General features: G+C 50.5%; 1 protein-coding gene across 2 annotated transcripts; it reads right to left on the bottom strand.

The window, feature by feature from the left end:
- Nucleotides 1-1055: 1055 nt before the first annotated feature.
- Nucleotides 1056-11439, bottom strand: LOC142136039 (osmosensitive cation channel TMEM63C-like). 2 transcript variants are annotated; one of them, XM_075194632.1, is made up of 10 exons: nt 11258-11439; nt 6277-6346; nt 5687-5858; nt 4961-5040; nt 4846-4878; nt 4079-4166; nt 3470-3507; nt 1688-1830; nt 1562-1613; nt 1056-1488 (listed from the first exon to the last, which is right to left on the bottom strand). In XM_075194632.1, exons 1-10 carry the CDS (start codon nt 11337-11339, stop codon nt 1071-1073), a joined length of 1176 nt encoding a protein of 391 aa, XP_075050733.1. In that variant the 5' UTR covers nt 11340-11439; the 3' UTR covers nt 1056-1070. The 2 variants fall into 2 exon arrangements, with proteins under 2 accessions (XP_075050733.1, XP_075050734.1); XM_075194633.1 differs by lacking the exon at nt 4846-4878 and having other exon boundaries at nt 11258-11437.
- Nucleotides 11440-21530: the final 10091 nt, after the last annotated feature.

The raw sequence follows: 21530 nt of genomic DNA on the forward strand, positions 1-21530 counted from the left end.
CAACGAAGGTAGGCGAGGTGGCAGTGAGAAGGTTACAGTAATCAACATGGGAAATAATGAGTGCATGGATAATAGTTTTGGTGGCATCCTGATATAGTTGAAAGCAACAGGATTGGGCAAGAGATTGAATGTGGGGTGCAAAGAGAGGGAGGAGTCAAGGGTGACACCCTGGCAACGGAGATGGAAAACATAAGAGATGATGGTGCTATTAATAGTGATAGAAAGATCGACAAGGGATGAGGATCTAATAGGAGGGAAGACAATGAGTTCGGTATTGGCAATGTTGATTTTGAGAAAACGTAAGGACATCCAAGAGGAGATGGCGGAAAGGCAGTCAGATACATGAGAGAGGATGGGAGGAGAGATCAGTAGAAGGAAGGTAGAGTTGAATGTCGTTGCTGTAAAGGTGGTACTGGAGACCGAAGGAAATGATGAGATCACTCAGGGAAGTAGTGTACAGCAAAAAGAGAAGAGGGACAAGAACAGAGCTCTGAGGGACTCCTACAGTGAGGGTGGAGGATGAATCAGAAGTGGATACAAAGAAAAAGCGGTTGGTGAGTTATGAGGTGAACCATGGACAGAACCAGAGAGGCCGAGAGAAAGAAGGGGGTGGTCCATGGTGGCGGAAGCCTGGAGAGGTCCAGGAAGATGAACAAGGAGAAATGACCCCTGGATTTAGCGAGAGAGAAGATTGTTAGTAACTTTGGCCAGGGCGGTTTCAGTGGAGTGGAGGGAGAGGATGCTGTATTGGAGAAGGACAAGGAGGGTGTTGTCTGAAAGATGCCTGGTGAGCTGGTTGCAAACAATCCGCTCGAGTAATTTAGAGGCATAGGGGAGAAGTGAAATAGGGCGGTAGTGAGGCAGGTGGGGTCAAGATTGTTTGTTTTTGAGAATGGGAGAGATAAGAGCAGGTTTAAAGGAAAAGGGGACAATGCCATTGGAGAGTGACAGCTTGAAGAGGTATGCGAGGTAGGAGCAGGCAGTGGGGGAGAGGAAGTGAATGAGGTGAGAGGGGATGGGATCCAAGTGGCAGGTAGACGGGGAGGGTAAGAATGCGGGAGTGGACTTTTTCACCCCAAGTAGGGCGGAAGGAGCACCAGTCGGTTGATGGAGGAAGGTAGATCGATGAGGGTGGCAGGAGAATGATGCGAGGAGGAGATGTTGAGTCTGATAGCCTCAATTTTGGAGGAGAAAAAAGAGACAAAGTTGGGGTGGCAGAGAGGGAGAGCAGGATAGGAGGAGGGGGGGAGAGAATTGATTGTGGCAAAGAGGCAGCTTAGTTTGGAAGACCGAGAAGAAATGAGGGATATGAAGAAGGATTGGTTAGCGAGGGAGAGGGAGGAGCTGTAGGAAGTACATATATTTGTATATTTATTTACCTGATCATCCTCTCTGTAGTGTAATGAGGTTGAGTGATGCTTCATACACAGCGCAGTCAGCAGGAAATAGACCAACGCAAACACACTGTGCAGCCACAGGAAGCGGTCTCTGCGGGAAACAAACAAAGTGTCACAAAGAATCACAGCCTCAACAATAGCACACCTATAGTCCTGTCACTTACTGAATGGGAACATTGACGATAGTCGTACGACCAAACTGAGCCGGACTGTCACCTGCAGATACAGAGAACAGGGTTAGGGGGCTGATAGACCAGAGACTGGTGTAGGGGGTAATGAAAGTCACTCACCCAGCAAATCCCCAGAGAAGTTCACAGGCAATATGATAGACACAGAAAGGACACAGACAAGTAACAGCAGCACTAGCAGATGGCGCTGATAGGACAGGTAGGTGATGGCATCTGCCCCACATTTACTCTGAATATCCTCATCCCTGTAGTGAGAAAGCAGATCTTTACTGAGGAATTCTGTGTCTTATGCGTTAACCTCCTCCCTATGGGCCCCTGCTCCACACCATGCCTTCCACATGTACGCACTGTCTCCTCCCGCTCTCCACCGCATCTCCCCCTGCTCCTCGGTCTCCACCGCATCTCCCCTTGCCCCCCGCTCTCCACCGCATCTCCCCCTGCCCCTGCTCTCCACCGCATCTCCCCCTGCCCCCGCTCTCCACCGCATCTCCCCCTGCCCCCGCTCTCCACCGCATCTCCCCCCTGCCCTCGGTCTCCACCGCATCTCCCCCTGCCCTCGGTCTCCACCGCATCTCCCCCTGCCCTCGGTCTCCACCGCATCTCCCCCTGCCCCACTCTCCACCGCATCTCTCCCTGCCCCGCTCTCCACCGCATCTCCCCCTGCTCCCGCTCTCCACCGCATCTCCCCCTGCCCCCGCTCTCCACCGCATCTCCCCCTGCCCCCGCTCTCCACCGCATCTCCCCCTGCTCCTCCCGCTCTCCACCGCATCTCCCCCTGCTCCTCCCGCTCTCCACCGCATCTCCCCCTGCCCCCGCTCTCCACCGCATCTCCCCCTGCCCCCGCTCTCCACCGCATCTCCCCCTGCTCCTCCCGCTCTCCACCGCATCTCCCCCTGCTCCTCCCGCTCTCCACCGCATCTCCCCCCTGCCCTCGGTCTCCACCGCATCTCCCCCTGCCCCCGCTCTCCACCGCATCTCCCCCTGCCCCCGCTCTCCACCGCATCTCCCCCTGCTCCTCCCGCTCTCCACCGCATCTCCCCCTGCCCCCGCTCTCCACCGCATCTCCCCCTGCTCCTCCCGCTCTCCGCCGCATCTCCCCCTGCCCCCGCTCTCCGCCGCATCTCCCCCTGCCCCCGCCGCATCTCCCCCTGCCCCCGCTCTCCGCCGCATCTCCCCCTGCTCCTCCCGCTCTCCACCGCATCTCCCCCTGCTCTCCACCGCATCCCCCCCCTGCTCCTCCCGCTCTCCGCCGCATCTCCCCCTGCCCCCGCTCTCCGCCGCATCTCCCCCTGCCCCCGCTTCTCCCCCTGCTCCTCCCGCTCTCCACCGCATCTCCCCCTGCTCCTCCCGCTCTCCACCGCATCTCCCCCTGCCCCCGCTCTCCACCGCATCTCCCCCTGCCCCCGCTCTCCACCGCATCTCCCCCTGCTCCTCCCGCTCTCCACCACATCTCCCCCCTGCCCCCGCTCTCCACCGCATCTCCCCCTGCTCCTCCCGCTCTCCACCGCATCTCCCCCTGCTCCTCCCGCTCTCCACCGCATCTCCCCCTGCCCTCGGTCTCCACCGCATCTCCCCCCTGCCCCCGCTCTCCACCGCATCTCCCCCTGCTCCTCCCGCTCTCCGCCGCATCTCCCCCTGCTCCTCCCGCTCTCCACCGCATCTCCCCCCTGCCCTCGGTCTCCACCGCATCTCCCCCCTGCCCTCGGTCTCCACCGCATCTCCCCCTGCTCCCGCTCTCCACCGCATCTCCACCTGCCCCCGCACTCCACCGCATCTCCACCTACTCTAACTTTCCACCATGTTCCAATCATATCTGCCCCAACTGTCCACCTCTCTAGAAACCCCCATAATAGCCCCAGCTCTTTCCCTGAAAATGATTCTCACTTCATCTGATAAATAGAGCTGAGCCAGGAGCAGAATCCCTGCAAGAGAGGAGACACACATCATTATATAATGAAGCATGTGTATAATAAATGGGTTATATAATACATCACTACACTATCTGTTTAGTAATAAGAGCACTTCTATTATATAAATCATCACTCCACTAGCTGTGTAATAATACTAGGATTATATATTGCAGCACTCAGCCATATGTGTTATAACACCAGCACTGGCATAAAATAATGAATCACACTGCTATCTATGTAATAATACCAGTAACAAAGCACACCGCCATACGTGTAAGAATCCCATCAATGGTGCTATATAATGAATAACACCCCTATGCATATAATAATACCAGTACTGGGGTTTTAATATTAATCACACCACTATTTAATAATACCAGCACTGGGGCTATATAATAAATCATACTATACAATTTACCGACAATTCAAATTTTACTTTTCCACCTGAAGTACATAGTGTTCTACACCTACAGACCCTGAATCCCTCTCTTCCGTATATTCCATGATGGCGGAAGGGATCTCACGGCACTCTGAGGTATCCTGTAGACACATCATGATTCCCGCTTAGTACCCTTTTACTCACCAGATCTTTACTTGTCAGGTCTGAGGGGCTAATCTCACAGGGGGACTTCTCCTTGTCGGTTGGTTCCCCGTAGAAGAGAGAGGTGAGGCTGGATAAGACAGGGACAAGATCAGTTTGTGGATTCTGAATATTTGTCTCAATGTATCATCATTCCTTCACCACACTGATAGCCTGTCCTGTGCCTCCACCTCTATCTACCCTGTCTTGTGCCTCCACCTCTATCTACCCTGTCCTGTGCCTCCACCTCTATCTACCCTGTCCTGTGCCTCCACCTCTATCTACCCTGTCCTGTGCCTCCACCTCTATCTACCCTGTCCTGTGCCTCCACCTCTATCTACCCTGTCCTGTGCCTCCACCTCTATCTACCCTGTCCTGTGCCTCCACCTCTATCTACCCTGTCCTGTGCCTCCACCTCTATCTACCCTGTCCTGTGCCTCCACCTCTATCTACCCTGTCCTGTGCCTCCACCTCTATCTACCCTGTCCTGTGCCTCCACCTCTATCTACCCTGTCCTATACCTCCACCTTAGCCAGACAGGGAATCTAGCATGAAAATCATCCACCTCCGTGTGAAACACGCTGCTCCGCGGAGGCGGACCGTGAGCGATGAAAACCAACATCACAGCATAAGGGACAGGAGGGAAAACTGGCACAATGCATAAAGGATGCAGAGTGAGGACATTGCAGACGTGCTGCACACGGCAGGAGGATTTCATGGCAGTATCCCAGTATCCCTCCACCAGTCCCAGAATCATAGTCACACATTACTTATATGATGTCCATCTGCGTCGCATTGCCGGGCTGCGGAGAGAGGTCAGAGGTCAGGAAGGTTTATATTGTATAAATATGACCCAGAAGATGAGAGTGCAATGTAATGTCTCACCTGTCATTGTCTATCAGGAGAGCGAGACGCCCATAGTCCCAGGCAGCTTTCCTGAGACATGAGAATACCAGGAGCAGAAACTGTGAAGACAAATGACTTATTATACAACCCTGGGAGTTCCTATATCTGGTCTGTACCACTCTGGAAGGTGCTATATCTGGACTCTACCACCCTGGGAGGTGCTATATCTTGGCTCTACCACCCTAGGAGTTCCTATATCTGGTCTGTACCACTCTGGAAGGTGCTATATCTGGACTCTACCACTCTGGGAGGTGCTATATCTGGACTCTACCACCCTGGGAGGTGCTATATCTGGACTCTACCACCCTGGGAGGTGCTATATCTGGACTTTACCACCCTGGGAGGTGCTATATCTGGACTCTACCACCCTGGGAGGTGCTATATCTGGACTCTACCACCCTGGGAGGTGCTATATCTGGACTCTACCACCCTGGGAGGTGCTATATCTGGACTCTACCACCCTGGGAGATGCTATATCTGGACTCTACCACCCTGGAAGGTGCTATATCTGGACTCTACCACCCTGGGAGGTGCTATATCTGGACTCTACCACCCTGGGAGGTGCTATATCTGGACTCTACCACCCTGGGAGGTGCTATATCTGGACTCTACCACCCTGGGAGGTGCTATATCTGGACTGCTCTTATTATATCAGTACTGTCCAGTCCTAGAGGTACTATAACCCTAACCCCTGACCAGTATTACCAGCCATGCCAGGAAATTAATAGCCAGGACAGTGGGCACTCCTCCAAATGGAAGCCCCTGTAGCACAGAACTGCGTGAGTGAGCTCTGTAACACTGATCCGTCACATTCCCTGTAGGGTCCTCAGGCAGTGGAGGCTCCATGGAAGCTGTTGACTGTAAGAAGGCGTCCAAGCTGAACATGGGATATACAAAGGGTGGCACATTATTCACAATGTATATAGCAGGGTAAAGAGTGTGTACACTACTGGTAAATAATTTATAATGATATAGCTGCATTTCTAGTCCGTCAAATCAATATAACAGTCATTTATATGAATAGAAAGTTACATTTACAAGAAGCATGTAATGTAATAAGTGATTGTGGTTGTAACTAAAGCTGTATAGCAGCCAGCAGTGGGAATATAACGATACAGAACTGTAGCTAGTTGTCTGGTCCACGTGTTGGATGTTCCCCCCATGAGGTCGGAATATGGAGTCAGGCGGCAGAATTGTACCCTGGGGCCGGCTAAACTTTATTCTTACTCCCGTATAGTCTATTATCTTCTCTGCACCCCGGGTCACATTAAATGTAGTAAGGTGATGTCTGGTACCTGGTGATGTCACACTGATCAGCTGGGTGGTTTCCTTGTGACCTCTGACCTCCAGAGCCCCCACACCAAGCTACCGGGGAAGAAGAAACATTTCACCAAAGCTGGAACCTCCCTACTACACCACTCACACTCAGACAACCCACCTCACTGCACCACTCACACTCAGACAACCCACCTCACTGCACCACTCACACTCAGACAACACACCTCACTGCACCACTTACACTCACACAACCCTCCCCTCAAACTATGCTCCACATACATTATGCCCTCTCTCCTATTCCTACCCCCTCTTGTCATACATTGTGCCCTCTCTGCTATTACTACCCCCTCCTGTCATACATTGTGCCCTCTCTGTTATTCCTACCCCCTCATGTCATACATTGTGCCCTCACTGTTATTCCTACCCCCTCATGTCATACATTGTGCCCTCTCTGTTATTCCTACCCCCTCCTGTCATACATTGTGCCCTCTCTGTTATTCCTACCCCCTCCTGTCATACATTGTGCCCTCTCTGTTATTCCTACCCCCCTCCTGTCATACATTGTGCCCTCTCTGCTATTACTACCCCCTCCTGTTATACATTGTGCCCTCTCTGTTATTCCTACCCCCTCATGTCATACATTGTGCCCTCTCTGTTATTCCTACCCCCTCCTGTCATACATTGTGCCCTCTCTGCTATTACTACCCCCTCCTGTCATACATTGTGCCCTCTCTGTTATTCCTACCCCCTCATGTCATACATTGTGCCCTCTCTGCTATTACTACCCCCTCCTGTCATACATTGTGCCCTCTCTGTTATTCCTACCCCCTCCTGTCATACATTGTGCCCTCTCTGTTATTCCTACCCCCTCCTGTCATACATTGTGCCCTCTCTGTTATTCCTACCCCCTCCTGTCATACATTGTGCCCTCTCTGTTATTCCTACCCCCTCCTGTCATACATTGTGCCCTCTCTGCTATTACTACCCCCTCCTGTTATACATTGTGCCCTCTCTGTTATTCCTACCCCCTCCTGTCATACATTGTGCCCTCTCTGCTATTACTACCCCCTCCTGTCATACATTGTGCCCTCTCTGTTATTCCTACCCCCTCCTGTCATACATTGTGCCCTCACTATTATTCCTACCCCCTCATGTCATACATTGTGCCCTCTCTGCTATTACTACCCCCTCCTGTCATACATTGTGCCCTCTCTGTTATTCCTACCCCCTCCTGTCATACATTGTGCTCTCACTATTATTCCTACCCCCTCCTGTCATACATTGTGCTCTCACTATTATTCCTACCCCCCTCCTGTCATACATTGTGCCCTCACTATTATTCCTACCCCCTCCTGTCATACATTGTGCCCTCACTATTATTCCTACCCCCTCCTGTCATACATTGTGCCCTCACTATTATTCCTACCCCCTCCTGTTATACATTGTGCCCTCTCTGTTATTCCTACCCCCTCCTGTCATACATTGTGCCCTCTCTGTTATTCCTACCCCCTCCTGTCATACATTGTGCCCTCTCTGTTATTCCTACCCCCTCCTGTCATACATTGTGCCCTCTCTGTTATTCCTACCCCCTCCTGTCATACATTGTGCCCTCTCTGTTATTCCTACCCCCTCCTGTCATACATTGTGCCCTCTCTGTTATTCCTACCCCCTCCTGTCACACATTGTGCCCTCTCTGCTATTACTACCCCCTCCTGTTATACATTGTGCCCTCTCTGTTATTCCTACCCCTCCTGTCATACATTGTGCCCTCTCTGCTATTACTACCCCCTCCTGTTATTCCTACCCCCTCCTGTCATACATTGTGCCCTCTCTGTTATTCCTACCCCCTCCTGTCATACATTGTGCCCTCACTGTTATTCCTACCCCCTCCTGTCATACATTGTGCCCTCTCTGTTATTCCTACCCCCTCCTGTCATACATTGTGCCCTCTCTGTTATTCCTACCCCCTCCTGTCATACATTGTGCCCTCTCTGTTATTCCTACCCCCTCCTGTCATACATTGTGCTCTCACTATTATTCCTACCCCCTCCTGTCATACATTGTGCTCTCACTATTATTCCTACCCCCTCCTGTCATACATTGTGCCCTCACTATTATTCCTACCCCCTCCTGTCATACATCGTGCCCTCACTATTATTCCTAACCCCTCCTGTCATACATTGTGCCCTCACTATTATTCCTACCCCCTCCTGTTATACATTGTACTCTCTGTTATTCCTACCCCCTCCTGTCATACATTGTGCCCTCTCTGTTATTCCTACCCCCTCCTGTCATACATTGTGCCCTCTCTGTTATTCCTACCCCCTCCTGTCACACATTGTGCCCTCTCTGCTATTACTACCCCCTCCTGTTATACATTGTGCCCTCTCTGTTATTCCTACCCCTCCTGTCATACATTGTGCCCTCTCTGCTATTACTACCCCCTCCTGTTATTCCTACCCCCTCCTGTCATACATTGTGCCCTCTCTGCTATTACTACCCCCTCCTGTTATACATTGTGCCCTCTCTGCTATTACTACCCCCTCCTGTCATACATTGTGCCCTCTCTGTTATTCCTACCCCCTCCTGTCACACATTGTGCCCTCTCTGCTATTACTACCCCCTCCTGTTATACATTGTGCCCTCTCTGTTATTCCTACCCCTCCTGTCATACATTGTGCCCTCTCTGCTATTACTACCCCCTCCTGTTATTCCTACCCCCTCCTGTCATACATTGTGCCCTCTCTGCTATTACTACCCCCTCCTGTTATACATTGTGCCCTCTCTGCTATTACTACCCCCTCCTGTCATACATTGTGCCCTCTCTGTTATTCCTACCCCCTCATGTCATACATTGTGCCCTCTCTGCTATTACTACGCCCTCCTGTTATACATTGTGCCCTCTCTGTTATTCCTACCCCCTCCTGTCATACATTGTGCCCTCACTATTATTCCTACCCCCTCCTGTCATACATTGTGCCCTCTCTGCTATTACTACCCCCTCCTGTTATACATTGTGCCCTCTCTGCTATTACTACCCCCTCCTGTTATACATTGTGCCCTCTCTGTTATTCCTACCCCCTCATGTCATACATTGTGCCCTCTCTGCTATTCCTACCCCCTCCTGTCATACATTGTGCCCTCTCTGCTATTACTACCCCCTCCTGTTATACATTGTGCCCTCTCTGCTATTACTACCCCCTCCTGTTATACATTGTGCCCTCTCTGTTATTCCTACCCCCTCATGTCATACATTGTGCCCTCTCTGCTATTACTACCCCCTCCTGTCATACATTGTGCCCTCTCTGTTATTCCTACCCCCTCCTGTTATACATTGTGCCCTCTCTGTTATTACTACCCCCTCCTGTCATACATTGTGCCCTCTCTGTTATTACTACCCCCTCCTGTTATACATTGTACCCTCTCTGCTATTACTACCCCCTCCTGTTATACATTGTACCCTCTCTGCTATTACTACCCCCTCCTGTCATACATTGTGCCCTCTCTGCTATTACTACCCCCTCCTGTTATACATTGTGCCCTCTCTGCTATTACTACCCCCTCCTGTTATACATTGTGCCCTCTCTGTTATTCCTACCCCCTCATGTCATACATTGTGCCCTCTCTGCTATTCCTACCCCCTCCTGTCATACATTGTGCCCTCTCTGCTATTACTACCCCCTCCTGTTATACATTGTGCCCTCTCTGCTATTACTACCCCCTCCTGTTATACATTGTGCCCTCTCTGTTATTCCTACCCCCTCATGTCATACATTGTGCCCTCTCTGCTATTACTACCCCCTCCTGTCATACATTGTGCCCTCTCTGTTATTCCTACCCCCTCCTGTTATACATTGTGCCCTCTCTGTTATTACTACCCCCTCCTGTCATACATTGTGCCCTCTCTGTTATTACTACCCCCTCCTGTTATACATTGTACCCTCTCTGCTATTACTACCCCCTCCTGTTATACATTGTGCCCTCTCTGTTATTCCTACCCCCTCATGTCATACATTGTGCCCTCTCTGCTATTCCTACCCCCTCCTGTCATACATTGTGCCCTCTCTGCTATTACTACCCCCTCCTGTTATACATTGTGCCCTCTCTGCTATTACTACCCCCTCCTGTTATACATTGTGCCCTCTCTGTTATTCCTACCCCCTCATGTCATACATTGTGCCCTCTCTGCTATTACTACCCCCTCCTGTCATACATTGTGCCCTCTCTGTTATTCCTACCCCCTCCTGTTATACATTGTGCCCTCTCTGTTATTACTACCCCCTCCTGTCATACATTGTGCCCTCTCTGTTATTACTACCCCCTCCTGTTATACATTGTACCCTCTCTGCTATTACTACCCCCTCCTGTTATACATTGTACCCTCTCTGCTATTACTACCCCCTCCTGTCATACATTGTGCCCTCTCTGCTATTACTACCCCCTCCTGTCATACATTGTGCCCTCTCTGTTATTCCTACCCCCTCCTGTCATACATTGTGCCCTCTCTGTTATTACTACCCCTCCTGTCATACATTGTGCCCTCTCTGTTATTCCTACCCCCTCCTGTCATACATTGTGCCCTCTCTGTTATTCCTACCCCCTCCTGTCATACATTGTGCCCTCTCTGTTATTACTACCCCCTCCTGTTATACATTGTGCCCTCTCTGTTATTACTACCCCCTCCTGTCATACATTGTGCCCTCTCTGTTATTCCTACCCCCTCCTGTCATACATTGTGCCCTCTCTGTTATTCCTACCCCCTCCTGTCATACATTGTGCCCTCTCTGCTATTACTACCCCCTCATGTGGCCTCTAATTAGAGCAGGTGAATTTGATACAATGTATTTCTTACACAACCTGTCACTAACCACAGATTATCCACCCGGAAAACAAACACACCACACCCCACATCCAGCTCCGGCTGTGCCCTCTGCGCCCCTCACCACCTGGCTGCCGCCGCCCTTCCTCCCCGTGTAATGTATCCCGGGTCCCTCTTACCTGTCGGCCCGCAGCATCCTAAGCGCCAGAGACCGTCAGCTGCTCCCAGCGATACCCCGAGCAGGGCGCCGCCTCCTGACATCAACTGTACGGCGGGGAGGGGCGGCCGTGTCCGGGTCCTGCCAGTGTCACCCCCGGATCCTGTGTTTCTAGTGCCAGTGTCACCTCCAGATCCTGTGTCTATAGTGCCAGTGTCACCTCCAGATCCTGTGTGTCTAGTGCCAGTGTCACCTCCGGATCCTGTGTGTCTAGTGCCAGTGTCACCCCCGGATCCTGTGTCTATAGTGCCAGTGTCACCCCCGGATCCTGTGTGTATAGTGCCAGTGTCACCTCCAGATCCTGTGTGTCTAGTGCCAGTGTCACCTCCGGATCCTGTGTGTCTAGTGCCAGTGTCACCCCCGGATCCTGTGTCTATAGTGCCAGTGTCACCCCCGGATCCTGTGTGTATAGTGCCAGTGTCACCTCCAGATCCTGTGTCTATAGTGCCAGTGTCACCTCCAGATCCTGTGTGTCTAGTGCCAGTGTCACCCCCGGATCCTGTGTCTATAGTGCCAGTGTCACATCCAGATCCTGTGTCTATAGTGCCAGTGTCACCTCCAGATCCTGTGTCTATAGTGCCAGTGTCAACCCCAGATCCTGTGTCTATAGGGCCAGTGTCACCCCCGGATCCTGTGTCTATAGGGCCAGTGTCACCCCCGGATCCTGTGTCTATAGGGCCAGTGTCACCTCCAGATCCTGTGTCTATAGTGCCAGTGTCACCTCTGGATCCTGTGTCTATAGGGCCAGTGTCACCTCCAGATCCTGTGTCTATAGGGCCAGTGTCACCTCCAGATCCTGTGTCTATAGTGCCAGTGTCACCTCCAGATCCTGTGTGTCTAGTGCCAGTGTCACCCCCGGATCCTGTGTCTATAGTGCCAGTGTCACCTCCAGATCCTGTGTCTATAGTGCCAGTGTCACCTCCAGATCCTGTGTCTATAGTGCCAGTGTCACCTCCAGATCCTGTGTGTATAGTGCCAGTGTCACCTCCAGATCCTGTCTATAGTGCCAGTGTCACCTCCAGATCCTGTGTGTATAGTGCCAGTGTCACCTCCGGATCCTGTGTCTATAGTGCCAGTGTCACCTCCAGATCCTGTGTGTCTAGTGCCAGTGTCACCTCCAGATCATGTGTCTATAGTGCCAGTGTCACCCCCGGATCCTGTGTCTATAGTGCCAGTGTCACATCCAGATCCTGTGTCTATAGTGCCAGTGTCACCCCCGGATCCTGTGTCTATAGTGCCAGTGTCACCTCCGGATCCTGTGTCTATAGTGCCAGTGTCACCTCCGGATCCTGTGTCTATAGTGCCAGTGTCACCCCGGATCCTGTGTGTATAGTGCCAGTGTCACCTCCAGATCCTGTGTGTCTAGTGCCAGTGTCACCTCCAGATCCTGTGTGTATAGTGCCAGTGTCACCTCCAGATCCTGTGTGTCTAGTGCCAGTGTTACCTCCGGATCCTGTGTCTATAGTGCCAGTGTCACCTCCGGATCCAGTGTGTATAGTGCCAGTGTCACCCCCGGATCCAGTGTGTATAGTGCCAGTGTCACCCCCGGATCCTGTGTCTATAGTGCCAGTGTCACCTCCAGATCCTGTGTCTATAGTGCCAGTGTCACCTCCAGATCCTGTGTCTATAGTGCCAGTGTCACCTCCAGATCCTGTGTCTATAGTGCCAGTGTCACCTCCAGATCCTGTGTCTATAGTGCCAGTGTCACCCCCGGATCCTGTGTCTATAGTGCCAGTGTCACCCCCGGATCCTGTGTCTATAGTGCCAGTGTCACCCCCGGATCCTGTGTCTATAGTGCCAGTGTCACCCCCGGATCCTGTGTCTATAGTGCCAGTGTCACCCCCGGATCCTGTGTCTATAGTGCCAGTGTCACCCCCGGATCCTGTGTCTATAGTGCCAGTGTCACCTCCGGATCCTGTGTCTATAGTGCCAGTGTCACCCCCGGATCCTGTGTCTATAGTGCCAGTGTCACCCCCGGATCCTGTGTCTATAGTGCCAGTGTCACCCCCGGATCCTGTGTCTATAGTGCCAGTGTCACCCCCGGATCCTGTGTCTATAGTGCCAGTGTCACCCCCGGATCCTGTGTCTATAGTGCCAGTGTCACCTCCAGATCCTGTGTCTATAGTGCCAGTGTCACCTCCAGATCCTGTGTCTATAGTGCCAGTGTCACCTCCGGATCCTGTGTCTATAGGGCCAGTGTCACCTCCGGATCCTGTGTCTATAGTGCCAGTGTCACCTCCAGATCCTGTGTCTATAGTGCCAGTGTCACCCCCGGATCCTGTGTCTATAGTGCCAGTGTCACCCCCGGATCCTGTGTCTATAGTGCCAGTGTCACCTCCGGATCCTGTGTCTATAGTGCCAGTGTCACCTCTGGATCCTGTGTCTATAGTGCCAGTGTCACCCCCGGATCCTGTGTCTATAGTGCCAGTGTCACCTCCAGATCCTGTGTCTATAGTGCCAGTGTCACCTCCAGATCCTGTGTCTATAGTGCCAGTGTCACCTCCAGATCCTGTGTCTATAGTGCCAGTGTCACCCCCGGATCCTGTGTCTATAGTGCCAGTGTCACATCCAGATCCTGTGTCTATAGTGCCAGTGTCACCCCCGGATCCTGTGTCTATAGTGCCAGTGTCACCTCCAGATCCTGTGTCTATAGTGCCAGTGTCACCTCCAGATCCTGTGTCTATAGTGCCAGTGTCACCCCCGGATCCTGTGTCTATAGTGCCAGTGTCACCCCCGGATCCTGTGTCGATAGTGCCAGTGTCACCCCCGGATCCTGTGTCGATAGTGCCAGTGTCACCCCCGGATCCTGTGTCGATAGTGCCAGTGTCACCCCCGGATCCTGTGTCTATAGTGCCAGTGTCACCCCCGGATCCTGTGTCTATAGTGCCAGTGTCACCCCGGATCCTGTGTGTATAGTGCCAGTGTCACCTCCAGATCCTGTGTGTATAGTGCCAGTGTCACCTCCAGATCCTGTGTCTATAGTGCCAGTGTCACCTCCGGATCCAGTGTGTATAGTGCCAGTGTCACCCCCGGATCCTGTGTCTATAGTGCCAGTGTCACCCCCGGATCCTGTGTGTATAGTGCCAGTGTCACCTCCAGATCCTGTGTCTATAGTGCCAGTGTCACCTCCGGATCCTGTGTCTATAGTGCCAGTGTCACCCCCGGATCCTGTGTGTATAGTGCCAGTGTCACCCCCGGATCCTGTGTCTATAGTGCCAGTGTCACCTCCGGATCCTGTGTCTATAGTGCCAGTGTCACCTCCGGATCCTGTGTCTATAGTGCCAGTGTCACCCCCGGATCCTGTGTCTATAGTGCCAGTGTCACCCCCGGATCCTGTGTCTATAGTGCCAGTGTCACCCCGGATCCTGTGTGTATAGTGCCAGTGTCACCTCCAGATCCTGTGTCTATAGTGCCAGTGTCACCTCCAGATCCTGTGTGTCTAGTGCCAGTGTCACCTCCGGATCCTGTGTGTCTAGTGCCAGTGTCACCTCCGGATCCTGTGTCTATAGTGCCAGTGTCACCTCCGGATCCTGTGTCTATAGTGCCAGTGTCACCTCCGGATCCTGTGTCTATAGTGCCAGTGTCACCCCCGGATCCTGTGTCTATAGTGCCAGTGTCACCCCCGGATCCTGTGTCTATAGTGCCAGTGTCACCCCCGGATCCTGTGTCTATAGTGCCAGTGTCACCCCCGGATCCTGTGTCTATAGTGCCAGTGTCACCTCCGGATCCTGTGTGTATAGTGCCAGTGTCACCTCCGGATCCTGTGTGTATAGTGCCAGTGTCACCCCCGGATCCTGTGTGTATAGTGCCAGTGTCACCCCCGGATCCTGTGTGTATAGTGCCAGTGTCACCCCCGGATCCTGTGTCTATAGTGCCAGTGTCACCCCCGGATCCTGTGTCTATAGTGCCAGTGTCACCCCCGGATCCTGTGTGTCTAGTGCCAGTGTCACCCCCGGATCCTGTGTGTATAGTGCCAGTGTCACCCCCGGATCCTGTGTGTATAGTGCCAGTGTCACCCCCGGATCCTGTGTGTATAGTGCCAGTGTCACCCCCGGATCCTGTGTCTATAGTGCCAGTGTCACCCCCGGATCCTGTGTCTATAGTGCCAGTGTCACCTCCGGATCCTGTGTGTATAGTGCCAGTGTCACCCCCGGATCCTGTGTCTATAGTGCCAGTGTCACCCCTGGATCCTGTGTCTATAGTGCCAGTGTCACCCCCGGATCCTGTGTGTCTAGTGCCAGTGTCACCCCCGGATCCTGTGTGTCTAGTGCCAGTGTCACCCCCGGATCCTGTGTGTCTAGTGCCAGTGTCACCCCCGGATCCTGTGTGTCTAGTGCCAGTGTCACCCCCGGATCCTGTGTCTATAGTGCCAGTGTCACCCCCGGATCCTGTGTCTATAGTGCCAGTGTCACCCCCGGATCCTGTGTCTATAGTGCCAGTGTCACCCCCGGATCCTGTGTCTATAGTGCCAGTGTCACCTCCGGATCCTGTGTGTATAGTGCCAGTGTCACCCCCGGATCCTGTGTCTATAGGGCCAGTGTCACCTCCGGATCCTGTGTCTATAGTGCCAGTGTCACCCCCAGATCCTGTGTGTCTATAGGGCCAGTGTCACCTCCAGATCCTGTGTGTCTATAGGGCCAGTGTCACCCCAGATCCTGTGACTATAAGGGCTGTATCACCCCAGATGTGTATCTATAGGGGCTGTGTAACCCAGTTCCATGGACTAGGCTTGCTGCAGTGTGGAGACATGGACAGTTGTCATGTAGGGGTCCTATCACCGTTACTGCCAGAAAGCTGCTGAGCAGGTCTTTCTATATCCACTCTCCAGTTTCCCAGGAAGTGCTGGCGAGGCGGAGGGGCATGCCTGCTATGGAGATATTCCTGTTTGGTCAGTGACTGGTAATACCTGAGGGCATCACTAGGACTTATTACATCACAGCCAGACTGCAGTGTACTAACGCTGAGAAGCAAACATTACTGCACATATTGTACCAGTGTACACTGCTTATAACTGGATATAGATGGAGCAGGACAATATAATGAATCTCTTGGGATGTACATCTGCTAAGCTGTAGCAGCGGATAGTGATAACATTCCACACGGACACTCAGATTATCCAGAAATAGATTTTTAAAAGTGATTATTCACAAATAAAACCATAGGTTCTATTTCAACACTATTTACAGAGAAGAAGCAAAAAAACTTTATGGCCAAGAAAAAACGAGAGAAAGTCAGACAGTTACCAAGGAATGGAAATCAAAGCGAAGGTGAAGTCAATGATTAGTGAAAAAAGACGAAAACAAAAAGTTGAGAGTTGGTGTTCACATTAAGGAGGAGAAAACAAATGGAGTGGAAGTAAAAGTTGTGGGACAAGAAGAGAAAGCTGAAAAGTTGTCAGAGTTTGTCTAGAAGTAGAAGAGAAAGAGTAGAAGTCAGTGTTGGTTGATGCGGGAGAAGAGGAAGAGTAGAAGTCAGTGTTGGTTGATGCGGGAGAAGAGGAAGAGTAGAAGTCAGTGTTGGTTGATGCGGGAGAAGAGGAAGAGTAGAAGTCAGTGTTGGTTGATGCGGGAGAAGAGGAAGAGTAGAAGTCAGTGTTGGTTGATGCGGGAGAAGAGAAAGAGTAGAAGTCAGTGTTGGTTGATGCAGGAGAAGAGGAAGAGTAGAAGTCAGTGTTGGTTGATGCGGGAGAAGAGGAAGAGTAGAAGTCATTGTTGGTTGATGCGGGAGAAGAGGAAGAGTAGAAGACAGTGTTGGTTGATGCGGGAGAAGAGGAAGAGTAGAAGACAGTGTTGGTTGATGCGGGAGAAGAGAAAGAGTAGAAGTCAGTGTTGGTTGATGCGGGAGAAGAGGAAGAGTAGAAGTCAGTGTTGGTTGATGCGGGAGAAGAGAAAGAGTAGAAGACAGTGTTGGTTGATGCGGGAGAAGAGAAAGAGTAGAAGTCAGTGTTGGTTGATGCGGGAGAAGAGAAAGAGTAGAAGTCAGTGTTGGTTGATGCGGGAGAAGAGAGAGTAGAAGTCATTGTTGGTTGATGCGGAGGAAGAGAAAGAGTAGAAGTCATTGTTGGTTGATGCGGGAGAAGAGGAAGAGTAGAAGACAGTGTTGGTTGATGCGGGAGAAGAGGAAGAGTAGAAGTCAGTGTTGGTTGATGCGGGAGAAGAGGAAGAGTAGAAGTCAGTGTTGGTTGATGCGGGAGAAGAGGAAGAGTAGAAGTCAGTGTTGGTTGATGCGGGAGAAGAGGAAGAGTAGAAGTCAGTGTTGGTTGATGCGGGAGAAGAGGAAGAGTAGAAGTCAGTGTTGGTTGATGCGGGAGAAGAGGAAGAGTAGAAGTCAGTGTTGGTTGATGAGCGAGAAGAGGAAGAGTAGAAGTCAGTGTTGGTTGATGCGCGAGAAGAGGAAGAGTAGAAGTCATTGTTGGTTGATGCGGAGGAAGAGAAAGAGTAGAAGTCATTGTTGGTTGATGCGGGAGAAGAGGAAGAGTAGAAGACAGTGTTGGTTGATGCGGGAGAAGAGGAAGAGTAGAAGACAGTGTTGGTTGATGCGGGAGAAGAGGAAGAGTAGAAGACAGTGTTGGTTGATGCGGGAGAAGAGGAAGAGTAGAAGACAGTGCTGGTTGATGCGGGAGAAGAGGAAGAGTAGAAGTCAGTGTTGGTTGATGCGGGAGAAGAGGAAGAGTAGAAGTCAGTGTTGGTTGATGCGGGAGAAGAGGAAAAGTAGAAGTCAGTGTTGGTTGATGCGGGAGAAGAGGAAGAGTAGAAGACAGTGTTGGTTGATGCGGGAGAAGAGGAAGAGTAGAAGACAGTGTTGGTTGATGCGGGAGAAGAGGAAGAGTAGAAGTCAGTGTTGGTTGATGCGGGAGAAGAGGAAGAGTAGAAGTCAGTGTTGGTTGATGCGGGAGAAGAGGAAGAGTAGAAGTCAGTGTTGGTTGATGCGGGAGAAGAGGAAGAGTAGAAGTCAGTGTTGGTTGATGCGGGAGAAGAGGAAGAGTAGAAGTCAGTGTTGGTTGATGCGGGAGAAGAGGAAGAGTAGAAGTCAGTGTTGGTTGATGCGGGAGAAGAGGAAGAGTAGAAGTCAGTGTTGGTTGATGCGGGAGAAGAGGAAGAGTAGAAGTCAGTGTTGGTTGATGCGGGAGAAGAGGAAGAGTAGAAGTCAGTGTTGGTTGATGCGGGAGAAGAGGAAGAGTAGAAGTCAGTGTTGGTTGATGCGGGAGAAGAGGAAGAGTAGAAGTCAGTGTTGGTTGATGCGGGAGAAGAGGAAGAGTAGAAGTCAGTGTTGGTTGATGCGGGAGAAGAGGAAGAGTAGAAGTCAGTGTTGGTTGATGCGGGAGAAGAGAAAGAGTAGAAGTCAGTGTTGGTTGATGCGGGAGAAGAGAAAGAGTAGAAGTCAGTGTTGGTTGATGCGGGAGAAGAGAAAGAGTAGAAGTCAGTGTTGGTTGATGCGGGAGAAGAGAAAGAGTAGAAGTCAGTGTTGGTTGATGCGGGAGAAGAGAAAGAGTAGAAGTCAGTGTTGGTTGATGCGGGAGAAGAGAAAGAGTAGAAGTCAGTGTTGGTTGATGCGGGAGAAGAGAAAGAGTAGAAGACAGTGTTGGTTGATGCGGGAGAAGAGAAAGAGTAGAAGACAGTGTTGGTTGATGCGGGAGAAGAGAAAGAGTAGAAGTCAGTGTTGGTTGATGCGGGAGAAGAGAAAGAGTAGAAGTCAGTGTTGGTTGATGCGGGAGAAGAGAAAGAGTAGAAGTCAGTGTTGGTTGATGCGGGAGAAGAGAAAGAGTAGAAGTCAGTGTTGGTTGATGCGGGAGAAGAGAAAGAGTAGAAGACAGTGTTGGTTGATGCGGGAGAAGAGAAAGAGTAGAAGACAGTGTTGGTTGATGCGGGAGAAGAGAAAGAGTAGAAGACAGTGTTGGTTGATGCGGGAGAAGAGAAAGAGTAGAAGACAGTGTTGGTTGATGCGGGAGAAGAGAAAGAGTAGAAGACAGTGTTGGTTGATGCGGGAGAAGAGAAAGAGTAGAAGACAGTGTTGGTTGATGCGGGAGAAGAGAAAGAGTAGAAGTCATTGTTGGTTGATGCGGAGGAAGAGGAAGAGTAGAAGTCAGTGTTGGTTGATGCGGGAGAAGAGAACGAGGGGAACTCAGCATTGATGACTTGGGAAGTAACAGGACATGAACATGTCAGAGAGCAATATTACATGGAGAAGACAGCTATGGAGATGTTAGTGATGGGATGTTAATCATAGTTATAAATATTGGGACAGAAAATGAAGTAGGAACAGCACAATATATCCTGTGTATAACAACATAGGCACTATGAGTAATAAAACGCATGTTTCCGTGGAGGGAACAGCTGATCCTTTCTCCCCTGTGAGGCCTCAGCCAGCAATGTTAGAAGATGAATATATTCTCAGGGTTGTCACATATCACGTGAGAGGTTCCACACAGAGCTACGACATAACAACATAACCTTGTAATTCAGACACTGAAGGATTTGGAGGAATGTGAAGTCTGGATTTTGCCCCCAGGGCTGTTCTTGGCCATTATATCTAATCATCAATCCCACCTTGCTGTAATGTATATTTAATTCCCCTGAACAGTGTGTCAGAAAGCTGGGTGAGGGAGAAACCCCCGGGTGTCAGATACAACTGGAGCCAAGACATTGTTTATTCCTTTACTGTGTATAATCCTTTACTATAATAACAGCGGGATCCCGGATAGGTCCCCAGCACATTGCTGTGTGGTCCAGTTCTCACCTCAGTAATCCACCACTGGGTCTTACTGGCAGCACCAAGGCCATGGGTCCATGGGAAGTATGTATCACCAGCGCTGGGGAGCTTTTATTTTATAGTTTGCATTGGAGAAAAAAGGAGTGGCGCATTTAAAGTGGGTTTTACATAAGAACTAACCATGGATTTGGGGGAACAGTATCTGCAGAATAAAGGAACAGGTTTTATGCCAAAGTTCTTTAGAAATTATCCCATTAAAACTCAGAAGGAGGGTACAAGCTGTTCCTTACATGCTGATGTCATAAACTAGCGGCGCAGTAGTTATTATCATGTATTTATATAGTGCCATATTATATTATTAACCTGCCAGCTTGTTACTGGACTGCGGGAGGAGACCAGAGCACCTGAAGGAAAGCCACACAAACAGGAAGAGAACATACGGACACTGACCTGGTCGGAATCATACCCATGGCTAATTCTAACCACTGTGCCACCTAGTATATAGTTATACAAATAATATTAGGGCGCTAGATAGGACCTATAAGATAATTACAGCTGCCCCTAAACGCTAGGATGCAAACCTAGACCAAAAGACAAATAGACATAAAACAGATATAGAGGCGCTAGTAATTACTTGATTAAAAAATTATTGACATTTATTGTTATATACATATACACCAGGAACATATATTCCCTAAATAGGGATTTTAACAAAAGGCTCCTATACCTTGGGTGGAGCAGGTAAAAAATCACAGCACTATCAGCTATGAGCACTCGGACAGTTATTTGAAATGACAACAAATATTAATAAAAGTCAATAAACTCCATAGATGAATTGAATGAAAGTGGGGATGACACAATTTGTTAGGAACTCATATAGTGTAGAGTATTATGTTAGACTCTTGCTGAAATACATGTCCAGATGGTATAGCAAACACCATATATGAGTTCTCACAATGCCGTTTATGCAATGGTATAATGTATCAAACCGGCATCATCTCCGCATGAGAGACCACCAGGGAGAGAAACACAATATCAATGGTTTGAAAAGAATAAAGGGGGCAGTGCACCCTTGATCTTAATACAAGCTGGATCTCTTCTGGTGAAATATGATAAAATTAGATCACCATCTTCAGTATAAGGAGAGCGCTTAGTATAGTCAATGTAGCAAACTGCAGTTTGGAAATGTTCTTTTGAAAAAAAGAAACTCACTTTTCGTAGCGTGGTTTTGATCTCTCACCCTCTAGAGTGTCCTCAGACGGTTATTGCGGCTCACTGAAGCTTAGCGTAATATAACCTCAAAGTTTCATCTTCCAGAGCGTCCTCAGACGATTGTTGGAAATAGATGCAAAAAACTTTGAATGGAAAAGCCGTTGTTTCGTCCGTCAGTCTGCATGAGATACAAACAAACCAGATATCCGCTAGTGAGATCCCCGGGGTCTCTAGATTTTCAAGAAAAACTTTCAAAGTTATAAATGTAAAAGCTTGACGCGTTTCTCGACAGATGTCGTTTCCTGGTCGGAATC

This window comes from Mixophyes fleayi, unplaced genomic scaffold, assembly GCF_038048845.1.
Source record: "Mixophyes fleayi isolate aMixFle1 unplaced genomic scaffold, aMixFle1.hap1 Scaffold_93, whole genome shotgun sequence".
NCBI classification, from domain to species: domain Eukaryota; kingdom Metazoa; phylum Chordata; class Amphibia; order Anura; family Limnodynastidae; genus Mixophyes; species Mixophyes fleayi.

Bases quoted from the DNA above. Each gene is read 5' to 3' on its own strand.
- LOC142136039 (XM_075194632.1), bottom strand. From the start codon at position 11,339: ATGTCAGGAGGCGGCGCCCTGCTCGGGGTATCGCTGGGAGCAGCTGAC. The intron at 4,879-4,960 runs GTGAGACATTAC...CTCTCTCCGCAG, and splicing joins CTCCTGATAGACAATGACAG to CCCGGCAATGCGACGCAGAT. The intron at 3,508-4,078 runs GTGAGTAAAAGG...CCTCTCTTGCAG, and splicing joins ACCTGACAAGTAAAGATCTG to GGATTCTGCTCCTGGCTCAG.